At 45.1% G+C, this 24,867-nt stretch overlaps 1 protein-coding gene across 7 annotated transcripts in view; it reads left to right on the top strand.

Moving 5' to 3' along the window:
- SLC39A11 (solute carrier family 39 member 11) overlaps positions 1-24,867 on the top strand; it is a 420,528-nt gene that overhangs the window by 342,970 nt on the left and 52,691 nt on the right. For all 7 annotated transcript variants that reach the window (XM_069952867.1, XM_069952866.1, XM_069952868.1 and 4 more), the window contains one exon: positions 21,170-21,334. In XM_069952867.1, the coding sequence (XP_069808968.1) occupies positions 21,170-21,334 (165 nt within the window). The remainder of the gene's footprint in view (positions 1-21,169; positions 21,335-24,867) is intronic.

The following is a 24,867-nucleotide window of genomic DNA, read 5'->3' as shown; positions in this document are numbered from 1 at the left end:
TGAAATTGGTTTCTGTAGGACTGACCCGTGTAGCGGCATTTATCAATCCGCAAGGCGGTGGTGGAATTTGTAAGAAGGTAAGCGTATATAAGAATGGGGTAGTGATCGGCTTTGGGAGCTCTACTATCAACCATATACATAAAGCTGGAGACAACAAAGGACACTCATCCTATAAAACTTACTCCAGCCTTAGGGCCCTGTTACACAGGACGATTATTGTGCGAAAAATCATAATATCGTTCGAATTTAAACAATGATTGTTCTATGTAATTGCAGGCAACGATTGAAAAATTGTTCGTATGTCGTTGATTTAGATCTGAACCCAAGGGTCCTATTACACTGAGCAATTCTTAATGATTAACGACTAACAATAAACGATTGATAAACGATTGTTTATCGTCAACCTGAAATCGTTCACCATATTACACGAAACGATGGTTGTTAGTTACGATCATTACTGCGATCGTTACTATGATCGTTTACTCCTCCTGATCCCAGCTGAACAACGAACAATTAAACTGAACGATTAGCGCACAAATGTGGAATTACAACGAACGATTAACAATAATTTTAGGTTCAGATCTAAATCAGCGATCAACGACACACAAAGATTTTCGATCGTTGCGTGCAATTACACAGAACAATTATAGTTTAAATTCGAACAAAATAACGCTTTTTTGCACGATAATCGTCTCGTGTAATATGCCCTTACTCCGGCCTTAGATGACTAAATCTGGACCGATGTAACAGCAACTGCTCTCCAGACAACAGCTCAGCAATGTTTTATCCTCTACCACTGTATCGTATTCTATTCACGTATCTTCATGGTTTTTTTTTCCTTTAGTAGAAATATGATCTTGTCAAACGCTTGGACTGAGTATATAACGTTCTCTGCCAAATCGCTTCCCGTTCATTAGCCGAGTGTATCTTTATGCCGAGTTCCTCTTTATAAATAAAAGTGAAAGATTAAGAGCAAAATCACCGACACGATGTAAATGAGCAGTCTGTAGAGCGCGGCTCAAATTAAAAGGCGTAAATATAAAGTCCAGGATTGTGATAAGTGTATCTGATGCTGAGCGTTACGAGGACACAGAAGTGCTGATTCACCTGTTTAGCAGCACGCGGACTGCTCATAGTGGCCTGTTGCTTTTGTTACAAATTAAGGGGTCCATCTTTTTAATTTGTAAGCTGTAGTGTTGAGCAAACGTATCAAAAATTAAGGTTCTGGAAGAAGTTCCCGACTCCTGGACCTAGGAAGCTGGTGCACATTTGTCTGTTACCTGTAGCCACCACTAGAGGGAGTTCAGGAGCTTACTGCATACTGTTCATGTATTGAACTCAATAGAAACGCAATACGCAGGTATAGTAGCTGCTAATAGCAGATAGCTGGGATCATATCACATGCCTTATTAAAGGAAAATGCTTTCTTCTCTTCTTTTCAGCCCCCCCCCCCCCCCCCCCCAAATTTCATGCTTAAAAAAAAAAAAAAGCTGCCCAATTCCAGCTTTTGTTAACAAAACAGACCAGCAGCTCCTCAGGGGATCAGGTTACATGCTGCCCAAATAAGTCTATGGAGAGGGAAGGGGTGACGAAGGATATGGGAGGGGAACGATTGGTGAGAACTAAGACTACACAAGAGCTTACTGGTAAGTATAAGATCTCGCCTAAGTATAGTATCTCGCCTCGGTACTTTACAGCTTACACTGCTCAGTACTGCTCAAAAATGTCCTCCATGCTGCTGCGTAATATAAAGGAAAGCAGGATCCCCTCTTTCTATTCACAGATCATTTATAATGCCAGTGGGTGAGAAGTTCTAAGTGACTGTGCCTTTATATAGTTTGTAAAAAATCCAGAAAGTGATGTCATTCTCATAGGATGATATGACATCATGCAGGACAAACACAATATCCAACCGCAGGTCGATTTCTGCAAGAATTTAATTTTTTTTCGGACAATTTTTTCCCCTATTCATAAACTGTAACTTCTCACCCCTGCTGCTTTTGTAACGTTACAGGGGATGCATCCGGTGCGCCCGTAACCCTGGAGGTGTTTTCTGTCTTTGCTTCTCTGATATTCCAGCGGTATCAGCAGGGTCCTGTGGATTGCAGCAGTTCTCTGTACTTTGCTCCCTCTGTCAGTGACCTTGTTTCACTTCTTGATAAAAGGCCCAGTGCGCCGCAGCGTTAAGTGCTGTGTATCCTAGTAATGTGTTTCCATTATACAGCTCAGTACGCTGCCGCCACTGCCACCATCATTAACTCCTTCATCGCCTGATGATATCCTGTATTAGACATCAGATATCACTCAGCAGATTTATACAATCAATAGTATATGCTTGCAGCCATTTGTCCTCAGTCGAACTTTACTGATCTCATTGAATCAGACCATTTACCCCACCAACCCACCTTACCAGACCATTTTGTCATTAGTAATTATTGGATTCCGAATTTGCATTGTCACACTCCATAATTTTGTTATATATATATATATATATATATATATGTATAAATATGTATGTATTTTTGTGTGTGTGTGTGTGTGTGTATATATATATATATATATATATATATATATATATATATATTCTCAAACTCTGCTCGGTTCTCAAACACTTTTCGGGCCCCCAGTCTTGAAGTACTGGGTATCTGAATGTATTTGCGAGCGTGAAGCAGTTTTTTTTTTAGACATACTGTATTTATAAAGTGACCATTGCCGGATAGCAGGTGTAGGGAACCTTGGCTTTCCAGCTGTTGCAAAACTACAACTCCTATCATGCCTAAATAGCCTAAGCTTATGGAACACCAGTAGTCACACGGAACCCGCATTTACATACATATAGATCTTAATGAGAGATCAGTTTGCTTATACTAGAAGTACCCCAGTGGGAATAACCCTAACCCCAAGTGTAAAAAAAGAAAAGAAAGTGTTTTTATTAATAAAAAGCCCCCTCCCCTAATAAGTTTGAATCACCCCCCTTTTCCCAGGTTATAAATAAATAAATAAACATATTTGGTATCGCTGCGTGCGTAATCGCCCAAAATATTAATTAATCACATTCCTGATCTCGCACGGCAAACAGTGTAATCGCAAAAAAATTCCCAAAGTGCAAAATTGCGCATTTTTGGTAGCATCAAATCCAGAAAAATTGTAATAAAAAGCGATCCAAATATAAAAGCGATATAAAGTACATATAATGGCGCAAAAAGTGACACCTCACACAGCCCCATAGACCAAAGGATAAAAGCTCTATAAGCCTGGGAATGGAGCGATTTTAAGGAACATATATTTGTTAACAATGGTTTGAATTTTTTAAAAGCCATCACATAATATAAAAGTTATACATGTTCTATATCGTTGTAATCATAACAACTTGAGGAACATATATAACAAGACTGGGCGAACAACGTAAAAATGAAAACCCTCCCAAATAAAAAAAAATTATTTTTTTTCAATTTCACCACACATTTAATTTTTCCTGCTTCTGCAGTGTACTTTAGGAACAAATTCAGCCTGTCATTGCAAAGTACAATTAGTGGCGCAAAAATATGGGCTCATGTGGGTTTCTAGGTGGGAAAATGCAAGTGCTATGGCCTTTTAAGCACAATGAGGGAAAAACAAAAATGCAAAAATTGAAATTGGCCCGGTCCTCTATCTAAGGGTTAAAACGCGGATCAAAACACGATTTTTTTTTTAGCATACACAAAAATGTATTAGACCATTTTGTATACGCTAAAAAAATTGATGCATTTTGATCGGTGTTTTTTTTTTTTTTTTTTAAAAGGAACCTGTCACCCCCTGTGCCGGGGTCAAGGCCGCCCGATGCCCTGCTAGAGCCCCGGATACTTACCCCATCTCGCCAAGTCCCGCTCCTGGTCCCGGAACAGAGATATCCTTGTCGGAAGCCCGGCAAGCCTGCTGCAGAGATGATTCCAACGCCCATGGAGAATGACTGCTCCATTCATTCTCTATAGGCGTCGGACTCATCTATGCAGCGAGCGCCCCGGGCTTCTGACAAGGATTTCTCCATCCCGAACCAGCGCCAGGAGCGGGACTTGGCGAGATGGGGCAAGTATCCGGGGCTCTAGCAGGGCATCGGGCGGCCTTGACCCCGACACGGGGGTGACAGGTTCCCTTTAATAATGGAAGTCAGTGGAAAAATGCAAATGCATCCTTTTTTTTTCATCTGTTTTTATTTATTTATTTATTTTTTGCGCATTAAACAGATTGCAAAAATGCAGTGTGAACCCAGCATTAGAAAAGTGACTGTCATTGCCTGATATCCCTTCCTTCCAATTTAGGTTTTATATATGAGACATTGCCTGCATTCCCCAAAAATAAAAAAAATTGGGAACAATGCTGAATTGAAAGGATTCCTTCTGAAGCACCAACATGCTTCAAAGAGAGTCAGCGCCTTCCTTCGCTAGTCTTCACGCTCTTATGACTTGTACAGAGAAGGTAATGAAATTCTGAACAAGAGGTCATATATTTGTATATAAGACAGGAGTCAGCAGGAAGCGACATCTTCATGAAATCCTGATGACGACTATTATTTCTCTGTGACTGATTAATGGGGAGAGTAATCCCGACCGCGTTTCACTGATTCTCATTAGGCGGACAGAGACTGATTACAGTGACTATACACAGAGACTGATTACAGTGACTATACACAGAGACTGATCACAGGGACTAAACACAGAGACTGATCACAGAGACTGAACACAGCCGCTGTTAAAGCCACCAGAACTTTGGATGCAAGAACATATATATATTTAGAAAAAGAAGGTCTCGTAATTCACAGACTTGGGTACTATTACACGGAACGATTATCGGACGAATCGGGTCTATCCGTCCGATTATCGTTCCGTGTAATAAGGACAACGATCAGCCAGTGGTGGTTGTCATTGGCTGCTCGTTGATGTAGATTCTGACCTATAATTGTCGGGCGCCGACTGGGCATCGCTATGTGTAATAGCGCTGCGTGGCCAGCGCTGTCGATTAGCAAGGTAGAATACATTACCTATCTAGGCTGCAAAGCTCCTCTTGCAGCCTTCTCCCCAGGTCCACTCGCTCCAGCTTTAGAGCAGCCTGTCTTAGCTCACAGGCCGCTCAGCCAATTACTAGCCAGGACCGCCGCGGCCAGTGGTTGGCTGAGTGGCCTGTCAGCTGAGACAGGCCGCTCTACAGCTGGAGCGTGCGGACCTGGGGAGAAGCACAGAACAAGAGGAGCCCTGCAGCCAGGTAATGTATAAAGGTTAAACAAGGGCTGCAAGGACATCGGTAAGGATGTCCCTGAAGCCCTTGTTAAACGATTATCGGGCCGTCTAATAGGCTCAGTAAATAAGCGCCAATTTAGCAGATCTGCGCCCGTTTACATTTATTATTGGGCCTTTATCAGCCCGTGTAATAGTACCCTTAGGGCCCTATTACATGAAGCCATAATCTGCCAAATCAGGCCTATTATCGCTCCATTTAATTGAGACAACAATCATCTGCTGATCATGTCTTTAGGTCCGTACCTAAAATCATCGGCCGCCAACAGCGGGTGTCCACCAATACGTGTAATAGCTATGTGGGACAGACAACTAAGGATTGAATAAACTGTTAGGCCAATGGGGACCCGATCAATAATGTAAACGAGCGCCGATCTAGCTCGTTTACTGGGCCTATTACACGGCCTGATAATCGTTTAGTGAGGGCTGCAGGGACATCGTTACCAATGTCCTTGCAGCCCTTGTTTAAACACCATACATTACCTACACATGGTACAGGTCTTCTCCTGAGCTCCTTCTTCCTCCCGGTCCCACGCGCAGCAGCTTCGGTATGGCCTGTCTGAGCCGACAGACCGCTCAGCCAATCACTGGCCGCGGCGATCCTGGCCAGTGATTGGCTGAGCGGTCTGTCAGCTCAGACAGGCTGCACCGAAGATGCTGCTGTGGGCGGGACCCGGGGAGAAGGAGCGCAGGAGAAGGCCTAGGTAAAGCATGGTGCTTGTGAAATCGTTGGTCGCCGGCCGCGCATCGCTATTCCACGCCACTTAGCCAATCGCTGGCCTTGGTGGTCCCGGACAGTGAATGGCAGGGTGGCCTGTCAATTCAGACAGGCTGCTCAGAAGTTGCAGCACCAGGAAGCAAGCAAAGGACTGAAGCAAAGAGGAGAAGAAAGGGAGCGTGGAGAGGTAATGTGTGCCATGGACATTGCTCAAGCCGTGTAATAGGCTCAGTAAATAAGCACTGATCTAGCTCGACACTCATTTACTTTACGGATCGGGCCATCTAATAGGATCCTTATGGTGCGTTTACACAGAGAGATTTATCTGACAGATTTTGGAAGCCAAAGCCAGGAATGGATTTGAAAAAAAGGAGAAATCTCAGTCTTATCTTTATGACCTGTTCCCTGTTCATAGTCTGTTCCTGGCTTTGGCTTCAAAAATCTGTCAGATAAATCTCTCTGTGTAAACGCACCATTAGATTCCCTATGTGAACAACTCTGCCCAACATATGACCAGTTGTTCAAAAATATTCACACTCCTCCTAAAGCTCTTCTTTTTATAAGATGGCCGTCAGAGACAGTACCCGTCCTTGCACCTATAGTATTTTCTGAATATCTTTCAGTCTGAGGGAAAAGTGACTTTCTGCACAATGGATACTTTAGAACACTTGGATAAAATTTTGTTGTTTTTTTTACAGCAATCTGTTAGCAAACGGCTTTGACCATTTTAGGATTATTTTCTTATTGGTCTTGTGACTCACAGAATATAACAGGTCTGAACCATCACATTTACATAGGTTGCTGACAGTGTCATTGTTTCACATAAACAGATTTTTCTGCTGGAGGAAGAACAGAAGAATGATCCTTTTGTATCTGTTCCTTTCTCTAGTCCCCATCGAATCGATGGTCAAGGTTACTAGAGAACCATGGAGTAGTAGACCTTTCTGCTCAGGCAAACCGCAGACGTCATCTTTTATTGTTTTAGTATTATTGTAGCTTTTCTAAAGCGAGAGAAAATTATAGGCAATAATAAAGACGCCTAATAAAGAGGCAGACAGTAACAGTAACCGGCTGTATTTGCACGGACCCACTCATTTAAATGGGTGACCCATGGGGATCACAGCCTGAATATGGATCCATAGCCACTACTGATGTGTGTATGGGGCCATAGAAGTCAATAGGTTCTCAAATGCAGATGTGATGTGTAAGGGGCCTAAGGGTCAGTCAGCGAGATGGTCGCTTGTTTGCAGTGCCGGTACAAGGCAGGTTCAGGCTGCACAAATGATCACTGCTTTATTTGTGTGGCCATTAACATTGATTATTATTGCTTACACGCGGAGAAGTGCAGCCAATAACTATAAGTTTTACTGCCACACAAAAGAAGCCAAAAGTGGCCGTTCTTCCGTCGGCTGATAGCTGTCACTTTTACATAGGTTGATTATCTGCCGAGGAGCGTTCTAGGAACACTTGTTTCCAATAATGGCCTGTGGAAAAGGGCCGTAAGATAACTAGATTGTGATAGGATTCCTTCACTTCCTGGTTCTTTATGCTTTGGATGACCACTTGTAGGTGGAGGGGCTAAGGGTCCTATTAGGCGGCCCGATCAATAATGTAAATGAGCGCCAATCTGCTAGGTCGGCGCTTGATTACTGAGCCAATGACACGGATCGATGATTGTTTAGCAAAGGCTGCACGGAAATCCTTAGCGTTGTCCGTGCAGCCCTTACCCTAAACTGTTAGACATTACCTCTCCACTCCCAGTCTTCTTCTGCCCTCTGCTCTCACTCCTGGAGCCGCAGCTGTAGCTTCAGAGAAGTCTGTGAGCTTAGCAAATCACTGGCTGGGAGAAAAAGTAGAGCGCCGGAGAAGAGTGGGAGCATGGAGAGGTAACGTAAAACAGTTAATTTAATAGTCAGCCATTGGCCATACTTCACTCGTCGGCCGATAATTTTGGTGTCAGTCCTAAAGACACGATCAGCTGATGATCGTTGTGTCTATTACACGGAATGACAATCGGCCATATCGCCCTGATTTGACCTATTATTGCTCTGTGTAGTAGGGCACTTAAGCCCCTACCCTATTCACTATTGAACGCGATGGCAGCAAGCGGGTGAGAGACGGGGGTGGGGGGGGAGGGGGCAGTTGATAGCTAGACTGTTCAGGCAGCCCATAGGGGGTAGCGGCGGTCTCCTATTGCACAGAGCAATGGCAGCAGATTGTTGCTATCCTGGCTATTTGATTTTCAACATGTTGAAAGACAAACAACAACACCGATCAGCCTAAATCTCCGGCCGCTGTTTCATTGTGTGCTTTGAGGAGTTCTGATGCGGGCGCGCGCTGATGTGCCCGCATCAGAACACTGCGGACGGAAAGATCATCAGGCCGGTACTGCCGGGATGATCTTTTCAGAGACCGGCGTTCCGTGACAGTCGGTCCTATACGCCGTGTGAACATAGCCTAAAAAGAAAAAAAAAAATAATTTTTGTTTGCACAAGCAGGAGATCTGTTAGGTCTTAATGTAATGGAACCCTCCGGTGCATCCAGTCATGTCAGGCGTTGTTGTTTCCATCTCCCGCACTCATTAACATCTACGCTGTTAGACTATAATCCGTCTTTAAGACAATTTATTGATCTCTCATTGATCGGCGCTCACATGCTTTACTTTTACTGCCCTCTCAAAAAGCAGATCATTTAATGTGACAAGCTTCAACTAATAACTGGCCCTGTATATTCAGTCTTTTCAATAACGGGGGGTAAGTAGTCACTTGAGGAGCCGCTACTCTTTGCCCTCAATTATGTTTGGGCCCCCGCGAGCCATTGACTGTTTTATGTTACATGGGCGGCACATAATAAAGAGCTCCATCATTTTCTCTTGTCCTGAGATTACTTCCTAATCAAGATCAATACGTGTTCTGAGGCTCCGGATGATGGCAGATCTGGTAGATACTATATGAATAGTCCAGGAAAACAATATTTCAATGCATAGTTCATTTTAACTTTGCTCATTCTTTGGACAGAGACGCCAGTCTGTATTGTGGACCCATGAAAATATAGCTGCATTACGACCATCTGATGATCACCATGTTAGCAGTGCCATTGTGTGTGTTTTAAAGGCATTTTTATTGTTTTGTAGAGCAGCCATAGTTCATTGATGTGTTGGACTAGGTGAGGAACTGTTCAGAGAAGCAGCAAATCCCCATAGAAAACCTCTCCTGCTCTGGACAGTTCCTGACATGGACAGAGGTGGCAGCAGAGAGCACAGTGTGAAGCTGGAAACTTCCTGAAAACTACACAACTTCCTGCAGTACATACAACAGCTGATAAGTACTGGAAAAATGGAGATTTCTAATAGAAGTAAATTACAAATCTCTGGCCCTTTCTGGGGCACCAATTGATTTGAAAGAAAAAAAAAATTTGGGTGGGCAATCCCTTTAAGGCTCAGGTGCCTGCCAGTGCTAGGCTTCAGCAAGCAGTAGGACATCAGAGGAAAAAACGCACTGTGGAATAGCCATGCATTATCAGCACAGTTTTTGCTTATATAATTCAGCAGAAGTCTAGAGACATTAACTACAGATGAAGTAAGAAAGAAGCCTTGAAAGATATCCTGAAACCATTCCTGCATCCCTGTGCATCTGCCAGTATGGGAATTGGTTGCTGCCAATGGAAAAGATTAGCTTAAATGTGAAGTGGGAAGAAAATAGGTGTGCTGCTGCCAGTGGAGGAGGGGCAGCCTTGTGGTGGGAGACAGTGCTGCCGCCACTGGGGGAGGTTTGGTAGGAGGGATCACCCTGTGGCAACTGGGGGAGATATGGGGAGGGAGACAGTGCTGCAGCCAGTGGGGGAGGTTTGCAAGAAGGGACTTCGCTGTGGCGACTGGGGGAGATATGGGGAAGGAGACAATGCTGCCGCCAGTGGTGTCTCCTTGTAACGCCTGGAGTAGTGGATCCACTGGACCATCACCAGAGATGGCACTAACCTCACCAGGGAGCGGAGTCTAAGGGGCCGCTGGTATTCACCAGAGCCCGCCGCAAGGCGGGATGGACTTGCTGCGGCAGGCGACCCCCAGGTCGCTACCCCTGGCTTGGTTGCTAGTGACGGCAGGCGAGGCGTGGCAGGAGCAGTAGGCAGGAGATAGTGCTGGCAGAGGTCTGTAGGCGTAACCGCAGGTGACCGGCTGAACACAGGAGCAATGGAGTGACAGGGGAGCAGGAACCAGGACTAGGGACCAGGTAGCGGACAGGAATCAGGAACAAGGGGGCTGGGCCAAACGCTATGGGAAGCATGTAGAGGCTCCAACACAAGGGACAGGGCATGCTGGGATTTATAGGGAGTGCTAGGTGCAATTAACCAATTAAGGGCGGACTGGCCCTTTAAATCTGAGACAGCCGGCGCGCGCGCGCCCGAGGAGGCGGGGACGCGCGCGCCGGCCGGCACAGACGGAGACAGGAGCGGAGGAGAGGTGAGGCGCCCCCAGGGGCCGAACTAGCAGCAGCGCCGGGTCCCTGCACAAGGACGCTGGCGGCTGCATGGGGCAGGAGGAGGTCGCGGCGGTGGCCCGGAACACGGGACGCCGCCGCGGCCTTGACACTCCTCCAGTATTTATCTGATACTCTGGTGTTTGGCTCTGTTGGAGAGGAATTTTCTGCTACTTAGGATTATTAGGTTCTCTCGGTGGGGGGGTTCTGTTGGTATTGTTAGAGGTAATACCCTGACTGAGGTATATGACATGATGTGGTAGTATCTGTTCATTGGTGAGGCCGCAGCAAAATTAAGAAATGGCTGGTTAGGGCGAAGAAAAAGTCTGAGAAGCCTTTTGTCCATTGCTGTTAGTGTAAATGTTCTGTTCTATGTTTTATTTTTTCCATTATTCCATATTGAGTATAGTGCAGTTACTGTATGTCGCAGGGGCGTCCATAGGATATAAGATCAGAGGCATGTTCTACACCCCCCAGAGGGGACATATCCGGGACAACAGACTAAAGGTCTGCTGCCCATGATCCATTCAGTTTGTCCGTCATTGTAACATAGCCATGGTAGTACATTAGAATTGAAGGGTGTAATAATGAATGGGTCCCCAGCAAAACAAAGAAAGTAGAAGAGGGCACAACCCCATGCCACACATGTAAGGTAGTGCCGGTGTCTGTTGCTTTTCGTGGAATGAATGGACCCCACCACCACCATGCAGTAAATCTATAATATGTATTATTTTCTTTTCCTATCTCCATAAATACATAGTCACATTGTGAGCGGTCAGGAAGAGAACAGCCGCAGTCTTCTCATACGCTTACACTCCTTGCTACCTCGGGTGACTTTAGTCTTTAGATAACTTTTGCTCATTCTTACTTGGTTGAAGTGGTGTAACCTTCAGACGGGAATTTCGGCTTATGAGGCTCATAATGTCTTGTAGACTTCGCGAGGGTAAAGTGCTGATTTATCATCTCTCTGTATCCTTGAGTCGGTAAATGAATGTTCTGGGATGTAGTTTATTCGGTCTTTGGCTCGCTGCTCGTCTACTCTTCAATAAAGGGGAAAAAACACTTGTAGAGTCTCCTTCTCCTGCTGAAGATATAAAAAGTCATTTAAAGGGGTATTCCACTCAAACATAACTTGTGATATGTTGCTGCCCATGGTGAGACTAACAATTCCTTCCATACTTGTTATTACCTATTTAGTCTCCTTCCCCCTGTTCTCAGCTGCTGCTTTCTGCTGAAGACAGAAAAATCTGCGTGTGAACTTTTCTCTCCGTCTCTCCCTCCTCCCCCCTCCCTTCTGAGACAGCTGATGTGAGTCCCTGACTGGCTGTATCTGCAACATTGTAGCTTCTTTGTCATTCTGAGAGGGATAAGCAATTTGACCTCAGAATAACCCTCCCAGCATTACAAAGAAGCTACAGTGTTGCAGATACAGTTAGCCAGGGACTTGCTTACATCAGCCGTCTCAGAAAGGAGTTGGGAGGAGGGGGAGACAAAGAAAAAAGCTCACACACAGATTATTGTTTCTTCAGCAGAAAGCAGCAGCTGAGAACTTGGGGGAGGAGACTGAATAGATAATAACAAGTATGGAAGGAATTGTTAGTCTCACCATGGGCAGCAACATATCAGAAGTTATGTGCGAGTGGAATACCCCTTTAAACTGCAGCACTACTTACTACTGAGACCCTGGTTTATTATACCTGTTGTTCCCTGTTATCTATAGGGAGTCATCAACTGCGTTATTCAGTGGTATCCCTGTCACTTTATAAAACTCCATCACAATTGCATGGGTTGGGATTTACCGGGACTTGAAGCCGGCCTCGTGTTGCCACACAGTGCTGCACTTTTATGGTGGTATATATATATATATATATATATATATATATATATATATATATACATACTGTTTTAGTATACTGTTTTATATATTATATTATATCTGAGTATATGCTGTGAAGGGGACTCCCGTATTTGAGGACTGTAGTGCAGTAAAGCAGTGTATGCCCAGTTTTGCACATTCACAAACCAGTATGTAAACTCAAGATGCAAAGGGTAATCTTATTAGTAAAGGAAATATACAAAATTAAATCTGAATAGATAGATTTCCTGCCTGAAATGATGCTTTTCCTGAAGGAATCCAGCGGACACAGCCCAGCTCGCCTTACTGAGGTTATACTGAAGTTCTGCAACTTTTGGCTCCGGTCTAACTTTACAATTTCTGAAACTTTACAAAGAACAAGATCACTTACCCTGCATAAGACATATGATAAGGAAGGGGGAGACAGAAGATGCAATATACAGTATAGACTGTGGATAAAAGGAAGTCTGGCCGCACTGATGTAAAACACACATCTTATATACGTATTCAGACAGCTCCCATAGAGAGTGTATGGAGCAGCACAGAACAGCTCCCATAGAGAGTGTATGGAGCAGCAGTGCACAGAACAGCTCCCATAGAGAGTGCATGGAGGAGCTACCATAGAGAGTGTATGGGGCAGCAGTGTACAGAACAGCTCCCATAGAGAGTGTATAGAGCGGCACAGAACAGCTCCGCCTCCCATAGAGAGTGTATAGAGCAGCTCCCATAGATAGTGTATGGGGCAGCAGTGCACAGGTGTTATCACTGTCCTATTCCAATAGGAGACTATGGCATCTTCTTCAATCTAAGTAATTATCCTGCTGACAGAGGCCACCGCAATTAGGAACTGTCATTAAAAGTGTAGTTCACCCCCAAAAATTTTTTCTTTCAAATCATCTGATGCCAGAAAGTGCCAAAGATTTGTAATTTACTTTCATTAAAAAAATCTCAAGTCTTCCCGTACTTATCAGCTGCTGTATGTCCCACAGGAAGTTGTGTATTCTTTCCAATTTGTAGAGCAGGAGAAGTTTTCTATGGAGATTTGCTGCTGCTCTGGACAGTTTCTGACATGGACAGAGGTGGCAGCAGAGAACACTATGTCAGACTGGAAAGAATACACCACTTCCTGCAGGACATACAGCAGCTGATAAGTACTGGAAGACTGGAGTTTTTTTTTTTTTTTTTTTATCGAAATAAATTACAGATCTCTGGCATTTTTTGGCACCAGTTTTTATTTATTTTATTAACTGAGCACAGGGGACTAAGCTGGAGGGAGATGCACGGCCTTACGTCCGACACCCTTCATCTCTCTAGTGATTTTTACTTTTACACTCTCAGACGTTAGCGTTCTCTCCCCTGGCCCCCTTCCCCTCCTCTTACCGGTACCATACAAGGTTTTCTTTCTGTTTGCTGTTTGCAGTGTGAACAGCTCATTAAATCCCTGTCATGTAATGTAAGAAATCCATGGCCGATAGCGCACAATGTAATTGAAATCAAATGTATGTAGAGAAAAGTTGCTGCACTCCATTAACAAGACATGAAGTTCCATCTGTCTGGATGTGAACAAATGGAGTATATCCCCAGCGTGTCCCGCCAGGGTCCATACAGTGATAATACTGCTGCACAGGAGACCTGCAGGTCAAGTATACAATGAATACAGACAAGTACAGGAAAGCTGCAAATAGCAACCAGTCATCTTAGCCAGGGCCGTTTTAATACAATGGTGGGCCTGGCGCAGAGCCCTCAAAAGTGGGCCCCCCTCCCCCCAAACCCAGTGTTATCACAATCGATGCTCCACACACACAGTATAATGCCCTGAAAGTTCCCCCACACTGTATTAAGAGCTCCAATACATATGGTAGTTATCTTATAACCCTCCTACCACCATACAGTCATTACATATTATATGAAAACTGCTCTGAACAAAACTGTAAGATCTCACCAATGATACCATTACATAATACCCCCACACCATGACCCCTATCACTACAAGCCTATAACAGAGAGCAGTTACATCCAGTGACTCACAGGGGGCGTCTTCTCCGATCAGAGTCTCACTTTTTCTCTATCTCTCCTTCCAGCCTGGGCCACCTTGATGTCTTCTCCTGGCTTTGAATCCTTGCTCCAGAATCTGCCAGACAAACATTTTTGGCTCCAGCACATACAGTAGTTAGGTCCCCTGTACCCCTATATAGTAGTTACACCCATCTGTGCCCCATATTTTTAAGGTGTCCCTGTGCCCCCACTTAATAATAAGGTATGCTCTGTGCCCCAGTATAGTAGTAAGGTATATAGGCACCTCTGTGCAGTCCCTATATAGTATCAGGCCCCTCTGTGCAGCCCCCAGTAGTATACAGACCCCTTGTGCGCTGCCCCCCAGTAGTATATACCCCTTGTGCACTGCCCCAGTAGTATATACCCCTTGTGTGCTGCCTCAGTATTACATACCCCTTGTGTGCTGCCTCAGTATTACATACCCCTTGTGTGCTGCCCCAGTAGTATATACCCCTTGTGTGCTGCCCCAAGTAGTATATAGACCCCTGTGTGCTGCCCTCAGTAGTATATAGAACCCTTTGTGCTGCCCCATGTATATAGACCCCTGTGTGCTAACCCCAGCAGTATATAGACCCCTGTGTGCTGCCCCCAGTTGTAAAAAGACCCCTGTGAGCTGCCCCCAGTAGTATATAGACCCCTGTGTGCTGCCCATTTTTGATCTCCCTGAGGTCAACCAGCGTCCTTTTGCTTGCACTTACTAGTCATTGCTCCCACTAGCCAGAAACCTCCACACTGATGAGGGGCAAAAACCCTGAAACAGCTGTCTGTGGATGGATACCTTGCTTAGTTGGTTTCCTTAATGGGAGACATTCCTTGACTTGGTTGTTCCTTCCCTGAGGAAGGTCTGGCTAGTTCAGTAACGTCGAGACACGTGATGGTGTCTCTGCAGTGTTCTTTTGCATATTTAATATAGAATATAGACTCCTGTGTGCTGCCTCAGTAGTATATAGACCCATGTGTGCTTCCCCCAGTTGTATATAGAGGCCTTTTGTGCTGCCCGCAGTAGTATATAGACCCCTTGTGTGCTGCCCCCTGTAGTATATAGACCCCTGTGTGCTGCCCGCAGTAGTATATAGACCCTTGTGTGCTGCCCTCAGTAGTATATAGACCCTTGTGTGCGGCCCCAGTACATGTCCTGTACTGCTCTTTACCTGTGCCAGGATGAGTTGCTCCTTTGGGCACCTGGTGAGGACTTCATTTTATATTTCTCGGACCCTGCGTGACCTGTACAGGACCTGAAAAAGATGTAAGGACTTGCTGTATCCATATTAGTAAGCTGCTTATTTTCCTTTAAATTTTTTTTTCTCATTTTGGGGGATTTAGAACCAGTTATCAGTTTTCCATAAAGTTTTGGTCTCAACATTAGGGATGGTCCGAACTGAGTTCGGTTCGGGTTCGTATGAACCCGAACTCTCAGAAATTATTCCCGCTGTCTGCCCACTCCATGGAGAGGGTGGATACAGCGGGAGGACCGCCTGGAAAACTGGTATATAGCCATAGGCTGTTTCCCAGTTTTCCAGGCGGTCCTCCGCTGTATCCACCCGCTGCACGGAGCGGGCAGACGGCGGGAATCTGATGCCGAGCGTTCGGGTTCATACGAACCCGAACCTCAGCAGTTTCAGACCATCCCTACTCAACATACAATGGTCATCCTGGAACCAATTAATATCGTATGTTGAGGGACCGCTGTAGAAAAAAATTGCAAATCTGTATAACTTACTGACACCAATTGATTTGAAAGAAAAACACTTTCACTGGAGTCAAGGAGAAGTCCAGTAAAACTAAAAAATGAACGTTTTTTTTCATGTTTTTTTTTTTTTTAAACGGATGCCTTTGTGTGCATCCGTTTTGATCCTTTACTCCATTGACTTCCTTTATTTTAAAAAAAAAATTAAAATGGATCCGTTTTTTTTTTGGACGGACACAAAAGTAGTGTTGACGCTACTTTTGTGTCCGTCAAAAATAAAAATGGATCCGTTTGCACACAAACGGATCATAACGGATGCACACAAATGCATCCGTTTTTTGCAAAAAACAGATAGCAAAAACGCAGTGTGAACCTAGCCGAAGGCAGAGGAGTGTGGGAGCATAAACTATACTTACCTATCCGCTGTATCACCGCTCCCGGTTCTCACTTACATCTGCCGGCCTCCTGCTGCCCCTTCAGCTGCAACATCATGTACCTGGCTGATCGATTGCTTGCTCAGCCAATCTGTCATTGGAGCAGGACAGCGGCTGAGGGGACAATCTATCAGCCGGACAGTGATGTTGAAACTGGAGGAGCCCGGTCCATGACATACCCAGACGCTGGCTAAAGATGACAGCCGTCAGTGAGACCTGGGAGCAGCGCAATCGTGGCACAGGGACAGGTAAGTACTTTTTGTTTATTATGTTCCTGCACCCACCTCACGGGACTTCTCATTTAAGCTCATGTTGCCCATTGGGATAAAACTTCCTGTTGGAACATTATGCTCTCTTTGTGGCCCAGTTACAGAACATTGACCCTCCCCTGGGCTGACCATTGGGACATCACCTTCATCCATTGGGACATCATCCAATCCTTGTTAACCAGTTACTTAGTTTTGACTCTCCAGGGTAACACTGCATTGGTCCGTTTATTTTGGTGACTGGGAAAACATCTCTCCCACCGCGGCATTGTTCTCTCCTTGCGGCACGGCACCCATGTCTTCCTGTCCTTCTTATGCCATTGATTCATTGTCCACTGGAAGTGGATTATTTCATTGTCTGGTGCCAGCTGGCCGGCCTGTAGCCTCTTTGTCTTGCCCTCCTGCTAGCACAGATGACAGCCGACCTTACGTACACGTAGTTCCCTGCCCTTGGTTCTATGACTATACCAGGGAGCAGCCGTAATGAAACCACTAAATTAAGGACTTTGCCTTTTAAGCCATTAACGTAATATTTGTCCAGAATTTACTGATGGAGTCCTTCACTTTAGGTAACGTGATGTATTTGCAGCAGAAAGGCGACAGAACAGTAATGGGTGACGTGTTGCTTCGGGATATATACCAGGCTTTTAAGCTGCTGTCTGGCGTGACAATATTGTTAAATCAATAAAGATACAAGGAGGATATAAAATAGCCCCAGTACAGAAATAGCGTCTTCTGCTAATGATGGTGACAGCGTTGGTCTTATATCTACTTGATAGTGGCCATGGAGGTGACCGTCACTGTGACACCCGAGGAGTAAATGGTGTGATGTCTTACATTTCTTGGAAGATGCTCTAACAATGATCAAAAAGCCATTCCGACACGGCAAAAATAACCCAACAAAGAGCGATCGCCTGCAGCCGGCAGGTTACCGCACTTTACACCAGATTATGGAAAGCTGTAAAATGAACCATTATCACGTCTCCCTTCTGAGTCACCTGGAAGGTAAAGCCAATTGATGTTGGATAAAAACACCGTCTGCTCCAGCTTCACAGGGCCAGAGACTTTGGCAGATCTAGAGAGAAACAGCTGTCTAGTGCTTGTCACAGGCCTCAGAACTCACATTATTATGCCGCTCGAGGAGTCTCCCCTGACTCCGGAGATAGCAACAACGTCCATGAATCATTGAGCAACACAGCCACGAGTCTTCACACCAGTCTCCAGGAGCAGGGGACACCAAGATGACTAAAATAAAACCTGCATGGAGCCTGGGAACATCCATCCTGCTCAGTTATTGTATACACTCCTTAACATTGAAATTGCTATTGTCGTTGACCAGTAACGTTCCAGATGTGTCTGATTGGATACAACTCTGGAGACGTGGAGCCACACAGGCTGATCACAGTAGCACAAGCATCATGCAGCCCGTGGTGTTCTGTTAGAAGGTCAACTGGCAGTAGTTCCTCAACCAAATCAGTATAACGCAGAGCTGTTAGTGTACCTGGATTGAAGACTAGAACCATCCAGCTACTGTACATTATGCCACCCCCACCAGTCAGAGACAAAGTAAGACTCTACGCTGAATAGGACAAACCCATTCCAGCCACCATTATCATAGTCTGTGAGAGTGGCAGTGTCATATCGGTGGCACTCCTGTAGCTCAACGTCAGGCTCATTGCCCAGTGTTGTGCAAGCACCTTCTGGTCAGTCCCCCGATCACTGGGACATGCAGCGCTAAGGCTGCATTCACACGTTCTGTGTGAAACAGACGTGGAAAGCCTGTACCGGAATCAACAACCCCCCCCCCCCCCCATACACACACACACACACACACGCCTGTGATTGCTCTCCATCCCCCCCCCCCCAACCCTTTGATTGTGAAGAATGGTGTCCTGGACGGAATACCCCTTTAAGTCAGAGCAGAGTTTGTTCTTTTGGTTCATTATGAATAGGGGGCGTGTAAGGGCAAGGCAGTATATCTGAAGGGTACGTTTGATCAAAATCAAAAGTGTTGTAATCAAAAGTGTAGCCCAAGCCTCGGGTGGCTTTACTGTTTTGGAAGGTGGATGCTTGGCCCAGGCTACTGACACCCAATAAATGGCAAGATCCTTTGGCGTGTTTGTGGTGTTGTAATGTGGGTTATAGAGTACTCTCCTTGAAGTAGTGACCTGCTGGGCTTTGACCAATTACATTCTCTTTTGCTCCACAGAGACTGTGGGGGTCACAAAGCAGTGTAAAGGCCCTATTCCACAAAACGATTATCGGCTGATAATCGTCCTGTGTAATAGAAGGCAACGATCAGCCACATCAACCACAAAGCAACGTCAGCAACTGCTTTTATTCTGTGGGTCATCACATGAGGACAACTTGGTTCTTTAAATTTGTACATCTCTGTAGCTACAGATGATCAACTATAACCCTCATGTGGAAATATTTTGACCTCATCATTTTGTTTCAAGTCAAATAATGTATGATCAGTAATACTGATCCTATTTCCCTGAGGTTCTTCAGGGGAATCATCACAAGACTAAAATGGACTATCTTCCCAGCAAATCCAAAGCCCAAGGAGCTTGCTTCCTCTACCCCTCTACATAACCCCAAACTCAGGGTCATAGGTTCACTTTTGCATTTTGATGGCCCTCCAAGCAGACCTGTCACAGGGTTTAAGCAAGTGCATATATGTATAGGGCTTCTCAGTCTGATTTCATGCATACCTTGGTTTTTATAGATTATGCCCTTCAGTGCTGAGTCTTATTATAATGGATATTAGCTCCAGAAACCCAGGGAGTGTTCACCCCTGGATGCAATAGCCCAGCTATTTACATTCCAGTGCTTGCCTGAAACATCCTGTAATTGCTTCTGTCTGCCCCCAGCTGCTTGGACCATGTTACACGGCACGATGTAGAGGAGGAAGCGAGCGCCAACTTGTCAGCTCATCGCTCAGTTCCTCCTCGTTCCCTGCTCATTAACTGTGCTATTACACGCAAAGATAGCGAGTGTGAGGAGTTTGGGGGGCGCAAGGAGTAGCGGGAGGGGCTGCCCAGACAATCCTTAGATTGCCCAGGCTCCCCATTGAAGTCAGCGACAGTCTGCTGCCACTGCTCCTATAACACACGGCGACAAGCTGCAACCATCACTGTCGTCATCGGGATTTTTCAACCTGTTGGTCATTTGTCTTTTAACAGTCACTATTACACCAAACAATTATCATCTGCAACGTCCGGTAATTGGCCAAGTATGGTCGATTGTAGTTTAGTGTAATAGCGCCCTTACTTTCATCTTCACCCACTGAGATGAAATCCCACAGATCTTTGCAAACCGTGCTCAGCACTGCCTAGAAAGCTTGTCTGAGATGTCAAAAGCCCAAGCACTAACCAGTCACTGAGGCCGCTTGGAGAAGCTCAGCTCCAGGAGGTGAATTTGGAAATAAACTCTTTTGGATGTCACTCAATTAGTTGGAGGTGGATAGAAGTGAACACAGGACGTTGCAGGCGAGCAATGGGATGTACATAGCTTGGCTTTGGCATCTATGTAGACACCCCTTGGGCTTTTGGACCTAATTTCCATATTAATAAAAAGACAGCTGTCTGTATTGAAGGGCTCCAAGCTGTGAAAGTAAAGTCTACTTTAAAGTGTACCTGTCATCATGGCTGCTGCTGGATTGTGGTAAATTCCACTCTTCACCTGGAAGTTTAGGTGTCCATGGTTATGTACATGCCAAGACCATAATGCTCACGACCCCTATTAGATCAGAATAGGGGTCTCTCTTATTACAGTCCAGATGTGTTTGTAGTCATGGATACCGAAAAGTCCAGGCGCGGAGTGGAGTTCACCACTAACCCGGCAGCAGCCTTTCTCAGGGAATGTATCATCTAGATTTTCTTTTACTGATTAGAGTCTAATAGTAAAACTTGTTCTTTTATTCTAATCTGTTTCTATTTTAATTTTTTTATTTCACTTTTTGTACATTGTTTTGGGGGGCAGCCATCTTGCCTGTGCTGTTCTTAACAGCATTTAGTAACATGCTTTACAGCCTGGCTCATGAACATAGACGACAATAGATAAACTCTGTCCCCATGAGGTGGATGTGAGACATTACTGAGCGCGCTCTGTGACCTGTGAAGAGGTCATTCCACAGGGAGCTGCTATTGTCTCCTCTGGTGTCACATGACGCTGCAATGCTGTACAGATCACTTTACAGCAGCCTCCTCTTATCACCACAGACACAACAGGAAGTCTCAGTTTAGTTTTAGCCCCAGTGGTGAGAATGAATTATTTTATAATATAGATAGAAAAAAAATCTTTAAAAATCTGTTTAACATAAAAACATAATTTAAGCAATAAGTCATTTTCTGATGACACCTAAATTGGCAATCCTAATAGTTGACTGTTTTTTTTTTTTCTTGCAGATAAAATAGATAATGGGGATGTGTACCAGAGAAAGAGAGGGGCTCATTCCCCCCTAACCGAGGACACGTCTGCACCGATCCCCCGCGATCCCTCAAACAAAGTGGGGAGCAGCTGGAGACGGATCTTACTGCTGATCCTCGCTATTACTATCCACAACATTCCAGGTAAGAGAGAGAGCGGACTATTTGCATCGTAGATCTATATTTCCACATTTATTTTCTCTCATCTTACTGCATGTAAAAACTTCTCCAGCAAGAAAATCTCTTACCCATGTGGTGTGTTCCGTATAGTGCTGCAAAGCTCAGCAGGTTTTCCTATAGAGCTGTCAATGTGCATCTTATTCATGACCAAGTAAATGTGCATCTGACATCTCATGGGTTCTCTCGGTCTCCTTCCTTACACTATGAGCATGTGTTAAGGTGTCCATTAGTTCTCATTCCCTTTAGTTCCCTGTCAGTCAATGTGTGGGCCTTCCCGTTACTATCTGCAAGAGACAAGCAGCACCCACACTGTGATGGTAAGGGCCACAAGGCGTGCTGTGGATCTTGGCAGGGTCATACTATGTCTCCTATCACAGTATTTGCACGGATTACTGATACTTTTACCATTGTAATTGACAATGTGTTATATTTATTTTTGCTCCCATAGATGTGCTAGGTCTTATTTTCAGGGGATGTCTTATTTTTCCATGTAGAAGAATTCACATGTCACATTCAAATCAGGGACAGAGCGTACGGTATGGCAGTTTCTGGTCACCAGGGTCACCAGCTCAGCACAGCGCACTTGTACAGCACAAGCAGGGACAGCGTAAGGTGTGGCAGCTTCTGGCCATCAGGGGAGCTCCCCACAGCACAGCAGGGACAGGGTATGGTATGGCGGCTTCTGGCCACCAGGGGAGCTTACCACATACTTGTACAGCACAGCAGGGGCAGGGTACGGTATGGTGGCTCTTGGCCTATGGGGAGCTCACCAGAGCACACTTATCCATCACAGCAGGGACAATGTTACGGTATGGCGGCAGGTGATGGGATAACGGCAGACTGTGTGCAGCTCTACATGTGGTGGTAGGAGACAATGAGGATGTTGGCAGGCGGCGTACCTCTTGATGCCTTGCCTGCACAATTACAAGTGATGGGCACAGAAGGGAATATCGGGATTGGTTGCAGGTGACGCCTTCATGTCCTGCATGCAGCTGCTCTGCAACGGACAGTGAAGGTTGGGGACAACTGTAGCAGCTAAAAAGAATCCCAGCTGCATGCCCTAGTGTTCTGTTCGGTGGACATGCTTCCATAGAAAAGCTTTGTTAGGTCTTACTTTCGAGGCAGGCCTTATATTTAGAAATTCAGCAAAACCTCCACTAGGTCTTATTTTTAGGGGAAACTGTGTACCTTTTGTCTCTTCATGCTGTGAGTATGTTTTCCTTGTAATACAGTGATTACTGATGTTATATTGGTGGCTTTTCATGCTGCGTGATCCTGCAGGTCCTGTGTTCCTCCCATCAGGTACGGCGGCTTTACCATATCACATCTGGCCTCTTGTAAGCAGCTGCTCCCGTCTTCCTTCAATGCTCCACGGCTTTTATTGTGATCATCATAAACACTTAGCTCCTTGTTAGAGCAGTTCATACACGGGGCACACAGCCCATTCTGTCATAGACCCAGGGTTACCCATCCAGCTCCAATTTGCCCGTTCAGAGGGCTTGTTTGGCTGGTGTGCGCCTGGCAGGCTGTGGCAGTGTGCTGTGCGCCAGTCGTACAGGCATGGCTTGGAAGGGAGATTGTTTTTCTTGGCCGTCTTCTATCACTGTGCCGCTCTCTTATTAGTAGCCCAGTGGGGTTTGTTCTTGTTTAGATACCAGCTGAATACTGCAGGTAGGTGGCCCAGATTAGTATAAACCTAGATGGAGAGAGGGATCCTGGCCTTTTCAGTTGCCCTAAGAAGAAGACTTTATGCTATTTTTGCATCCTTCATGTATTACTAGTAGGCATGCATATACATAACCATGACCCTGCACCTCTTGGCGTGCGCACTGAGTCGGTCACTGACGCTGGTGTCGTATCCGGGAGGCCTCAATATCCGATGTGCGCATGCCCGTGACGTCATGTTGCGGTCATGCGCACTCGGGGTGAGCCGCCTGCCCGGATGTGACGCGGCCTCCGTTTCCGACTTAGTGCGCCGCGGACCCGGAAATGCGGGTAAGCTAATTGAGATTCAGATATATATAAGGGGGTAGTAAACAGAAAGGGGTAGTTCCCTGAGGAAGATAACGAAACGTACGTAGGGACGGCTCCACTTGGTGTTTTGGCAGCAAGGGTGAGTGCAATAGTATTGGATGGTAATAGCAGATGATGTTAGACCTCTTTAAAACTGAATGGAAGCATAGGGGACATTAGGAGACTTGTAAGTTATCTGATATATATATATATATATATATATATATATATATATATATATATATATATATATATATATATATCCCTGTGCAACATACTAAGATAGAGGTTAACCATATGAGACATTATCACAATTGCATTACCCATGATGATTCATATCTGCTGACACCTTTTTAAACTGTTTTTTTATGATTGTGGTAATTATTTTAACTTTATTCCAATGAAATTTGATATGTATTTGGTACCTATTTATACATAATAAAAATCATTTATATTTTTTATGAACTAAGCCCAGTGTTCGCTTGTATAAAATATAGTGTGGGCTGTTTTATTGACAAGGTGACATCTGGTGGTGCAGGGTGGTACTGCAGCCTTAATTGTTAGATTACCCCGTTCCCCTTATCTCAAACCTTGTGTGTAATAATGCATATACATAAGAAGTCTATGAACCTAGGAGGAGGTTATAAATGGTACTGGTAGTGAAAAAAAAATCACTTGTCAGGGTGATTCTTAGCATTTAAAGGGGTACTCCAACTTCAGAAGCATGAAGCATTGCTTACAGTTCTGAAATATTTGAATTTTGGTGGTCTCAGTCCTGCACTCTCTGGTTGTACTTCGTGGTTGATTACTTGCTCAGTACTACAGTTCCCAGAATGCATTGCATACCCTCAGCTCTTCATCACAGCCCTTCCACCCTACCTACTCCCTCGTATATATTTCCAGTACAGAGTTGTTGCAGAATCTCATCACAGCAGGTCATTGCAGAATCATTGAGGTTGCAGCTGTATTCACTGTCTGCTCCTCTTTCTGTGGCATCATTCATCACAAGCCAGTCTGCTGTAATCACACCTTACTTTCCCTAAATTAAAATATACGTGTGTGTATACTGTATGTGACAGGGAGATGGTGATGTAGGCAGATACGGCTGGTCAGGGACAACACCACATTGTGTAGGTATTCCGATTTAAACAGTACGGGTATATGCACACTACGTTCCGACGGAAAACCCGTTGTGGATTCTGCAGCTGACACCCGCTCGCTGACTGACGGCCGCGTGAGTCTCTGCCCTTGCCATAGACTCCATACTATGGGCGGATTTCACTGTCCCGTCAAAAGAATGAACAGGTCCCTGACATGGACAAAGGTGGCAGCAGAGAGCTCTGTGTCAGACTGGAAACAATACAACACTTTCTGCACAACATACAGCAGCTGATAAGTACTGGAAGACTGGAGATTTTTAAATAGAGGTAATTTACAAATCTATATAACTTTCTGAAACCAGTTTATTTCAAAGAAAGTTTTTT

Source organism: Dendropsophus ebraccatus, chromosome 14 (genome assembly GCF_027789765.1).
Source record: "Dendropsophus ebraccatus isolate aDenEbr1 chromosome 14, aDenEbr1.pat, whole genome shotgun sequence".
NCBI classification, from domain to species: Eukaryota; Metazoa; Chordata; class Amphibia; order Anura; family Hylidae; genus Dendropsophus; species Dendropsophus ebraccatus.
The sequence above is the reverse complement of the archived record's forward strand: the minus strand, read 5'-3'. Positions and strand labels throughout refer to the sequence as shown.